At 64.9% G+C, this 3,132-nt stretch overlaps 1 protein-coding gene across 1 annotated transcript in view; it reads left to right on the top strand.

The window, feature by feature from the left end:
* Positions 1 to 438: 438 nt before the first annotated feature.
* Positions 439 to 3,132, top strand: part of VOLCADRAFT_96186 (uncharacterized protein) — a gene marked incomplete at both ends in the record, with an annotated part of 14,561 nt that continues 11,867 nt past the window's right edge. Inside the window, 3 exons of the mRNA XM_002955286.1 lie at positions 439 to 975; positions 1,625 to 1,762; positions 2,015 to 3,026. Of these exons, the coding sequence (XP_002955332.1) occupies positions 439 to 975; positions 1,625 to 1,762; positions 2,015 to 3,026 (1,687 nt within the window). The remainder of the gene's footprint in view (positions 976 to 1,624; positions 1,763 to 2,014; positions 3,027 to 3,132) is intronic.

The raw sequence follows: 3,132 nt of genomic DNA, 5'->3' as shown, positions 1-3,132 counted from the left end.
CTCTTCGTTTCTCGCTGCTGCGCATGCCTTGCGCACGTCACAACTTGAGCAACCCGAATTGCAACCGTTGCTGGCGGCAGCATATAGCCTTGTCTTTATATTACGCCTTATCTTGCCGTCACCGCGCCAGGACCGTGGCCGTGCAGCAACACTTCCCGTCAAACGCCTCTCCAGCCTGCCCGACCCTGGCCCTCCGTGTCCCTACCTTTCCCCACAATAGCCTTTAAACACCCCCCTCCATACGCACACACCTTCCCCCGCTCTCCCGCAGCCAGCCCTCCTCCGTGCACAGGCGGCACAGCGTGGCGCCTAGCAGCCGGACCATCAGTTGCTGCCCCTCCGTTCAGCTCTAGCTAACCCCGCTGCGCCCGACTAGGCGCTCAGGCTCCCTCGCGTCGCATCCGACACAATATCCTACGCATTATAAGCCGTACACACATGATGCATATTCACACCACAACCGGAGTCACTGCCGCCGGCTTCCTGGCAGCCGGGGGCGCTGCAGCCGCAGCAGCCGGCGGCACGGCGGACGCCGCTGGTCAGCTTCCGGCCAGGGGCAACCGCCGCAACTCTCTCGGAATGCTACCCGCCACCACCAGCGGCGGCGGCGGCATCGGGCCCAGCCCCACCGCCGCCACCGGTGGAGCCCCGCCAGCCACCTCCCTGGTCCGCATGATGGGCGCCCCCAGCAACGTCACGCCCCGAAACCAAGCAGGCGCCTCCTCCATTACCGGACTCCGAAGCCCGCCCAGCAGCAGCCCCGGCGGCGCCGCCACAGTACCAGCAGGCCGCAGCGCCAGCGTCACCGCCTTTGGTGGCGGCGGCGCTGCGGCAACCGGAGGCGCCCTCGCCGCTGCTGCCGCCGCTGCCGGCATCCGACCGAGCAGCCGTACGCCGATGAAGGATGTGGCGGCCTTGCCGCGGAAGATTGCGGCCGTGGACAACATCGCGGAGGCCCTTGGCCGGTTCTTCCAGGTAGGGGGGGGTCAACAGGGGCCCCGGGGGGGGGGAGTCTGACTCCTTCCGGGGGTTGTGGGGGTTATGGTTGGGTGTGTGGGTGGTTGGGGCCGAGATGTACGGAGAGCCTTCCAGGATCCCCTGTTGTCCTCCAGGTCGGACAAGCCGCCGGGGGAAGCCTCGCCCGGTGCAGGAAAGGGCGCCCACCCCTTCCTATACTGAATTGGGCTGTGAGTGCGGGTGCGAGTGGTGTTTTCCTGGAAAGGCGGGACGGGGCCTCCGAGGTGGTGGAGCCAGCTGGCGAGGCTGGCCGCTAGGCAAGCTTGGGCACGCCACAAATTCCTTCCGTCCGCCGGTCTCTTTCTTTCTCTCCCTCTCTTCTCTCATTCTCTCATTCTCTCATTCTCTCATTCTCTCATTCTCTCATTCTCTCATTTTCTCATTCTCTCATTTTCTCATTCTCTCATTCTCTCATTCTCTCATTCTCTCACCCTCTGGCTACCTTTCGTTGCATGGTGCTGCTGTGAGGTGCTCTTTCTTTCCCTCTCCCTCTCCGCGGGCCCCCCCCTCTTTGCTTGCCTGTTTGTCCCCCTCCATCTGTCGTTCGTGCCGTGATCCCCTCCGAACATTCTTCGTCTCCTTCCTCCCCCTCCTGGCTACTCTGCAGGAAAGCATGGAGCTGGCTCCGAAACCGCCTCCGAAAATCCCCTCCAGTAGTAGCAGCAGCGACGGTGACCTCGGGCCGCTGTCCTCCGATGACGAGGCAATGGTGGAGGAGCTGGACGTACTGGAGAAGCTGTACCTGGTGCGGGCGGGGACAGAACTGGGGGCCTTGTTGTTTGTGTTTTGCATGTGTGTGCGCTTGTTTGTCGATTGCGACGATCTCTTCTGGCCTTGAATCTTGTTTTTATAACAATCCGCGAAAAACGACAACTCACCAACAACCCGCAATGTGTCCTTAATTCTCATGCATAAAATCTTTTTGCCAAAAACTACATATTCCAATTATTCCTGTTTAGGCGCATTCCGCGGAATTGTGCGCTCTTCCTGTCCGCAGGTGATGCCTAATTTGGAGTCCCCTGGAAAAGGCTCCCACGTCCGAGCGCCCTCCCCTGCCCCCGGCATCCTCTCCCAGCCGCCCTCCCGCATCAGCGGCTCCTTCACCAACACCATCGGCAGCAACAGCCGCCCCGCATCACCCGCGCAGCGCCTCACGGCGTCCTTCGGCGCTGCCCTCGCGGGGCGAGGGTCGCCGCTGGGGCAGCCGCCGGCGCCGCTGCCGCCAGCGGCAGCGCCTGCCGTTGCCGGCGGCGGCGGCGGCGGTGGACCGCTTGGGCGCAGCATCAGCCCAAGCCCCATGCCGGCAGCGGCAGCTGCAGCTGGAGGCAGCGCCAGCCCGGGCGCTGTGAATCCGTTGGATGCCGCCGCGCCGGCGCCTAAACGAAAGTCGGCAATGGCTAAGAAGGGCGGCACAGCGCCACAACAGCCGGCGTTTCTACCGTCGAAAGCTGTACTGCAGTTTCATCAACGTGCGCTTGGTATTACTGTGCCGTTGGGGAACAGCGCCAACGGTCCGTCGGCCGCCAGCGGTACAGTAGCGGCCGGCGGCAGCGGCGGAGGCGCTTCAGGTGGGGGCGGAGGTACTGGCGGCGGCGGTGCCGGAGGTCCCGCCAGCGCCGCCGTCGCCGCGACTGCGGGTGTTTCCGGTCCGTACGGCAGCCTTAGCCAGCCACCGGACGCGCCAGTCACGAACACGTACGTCAATCGAGATGCGGACTACCTGATGATGCGGCAGATGGTCGAGGCGGCGCTTGCAGCGGGACAGAGCCGGCCCGCGACGGCGGGGCCTGCCATCGCTGCGGCATCCGCCGCGGCAGCAGCGGCAGCGGCGGGCCGTACTCTGGTGCCGACGGCGCCGACGGCGCGCCGCGGCGCGGCCAGTGCTGGCAGCAGAAAGAAGTCGGCGAAGAAGGCTGCCGTTAAGAAGGCAAAGCTGCCGCCGGCGCCGCCGACGTTGGCGCCCCGCCCCGCCGTACCTATTCACCTACAGCACTTGGTACGGCCAGGAAGTGCCTCCGTCGGGGCCCTCATGGGAACGCATCAGCCGGCGGGGATCGATCCGGTGATCATCAATGCGGTACTGACAGGGCAGCCAGTGGATCCCGTACAGGGCCT

The sequence above is a fragment of the Volvox carteri genome, assembly GCF_000143455.1.
Source record: "Volvox carteri f. nagariensis unplaced genomic scaffold VOLCAscaffold_50, whole genome shotgun sequence".
NCBI lineage: Eukaryota > Viridiplantae > Chlorophyta > Chlorophyceae > Chlamydomonadales > Volvocaceae > Volvox > Volvox carteri.
The sequence above is the reverse complement of the archived record's forward strand: the minus strand, read 5'-3'. Positions and strand labels throughout refer to the sequence as shown.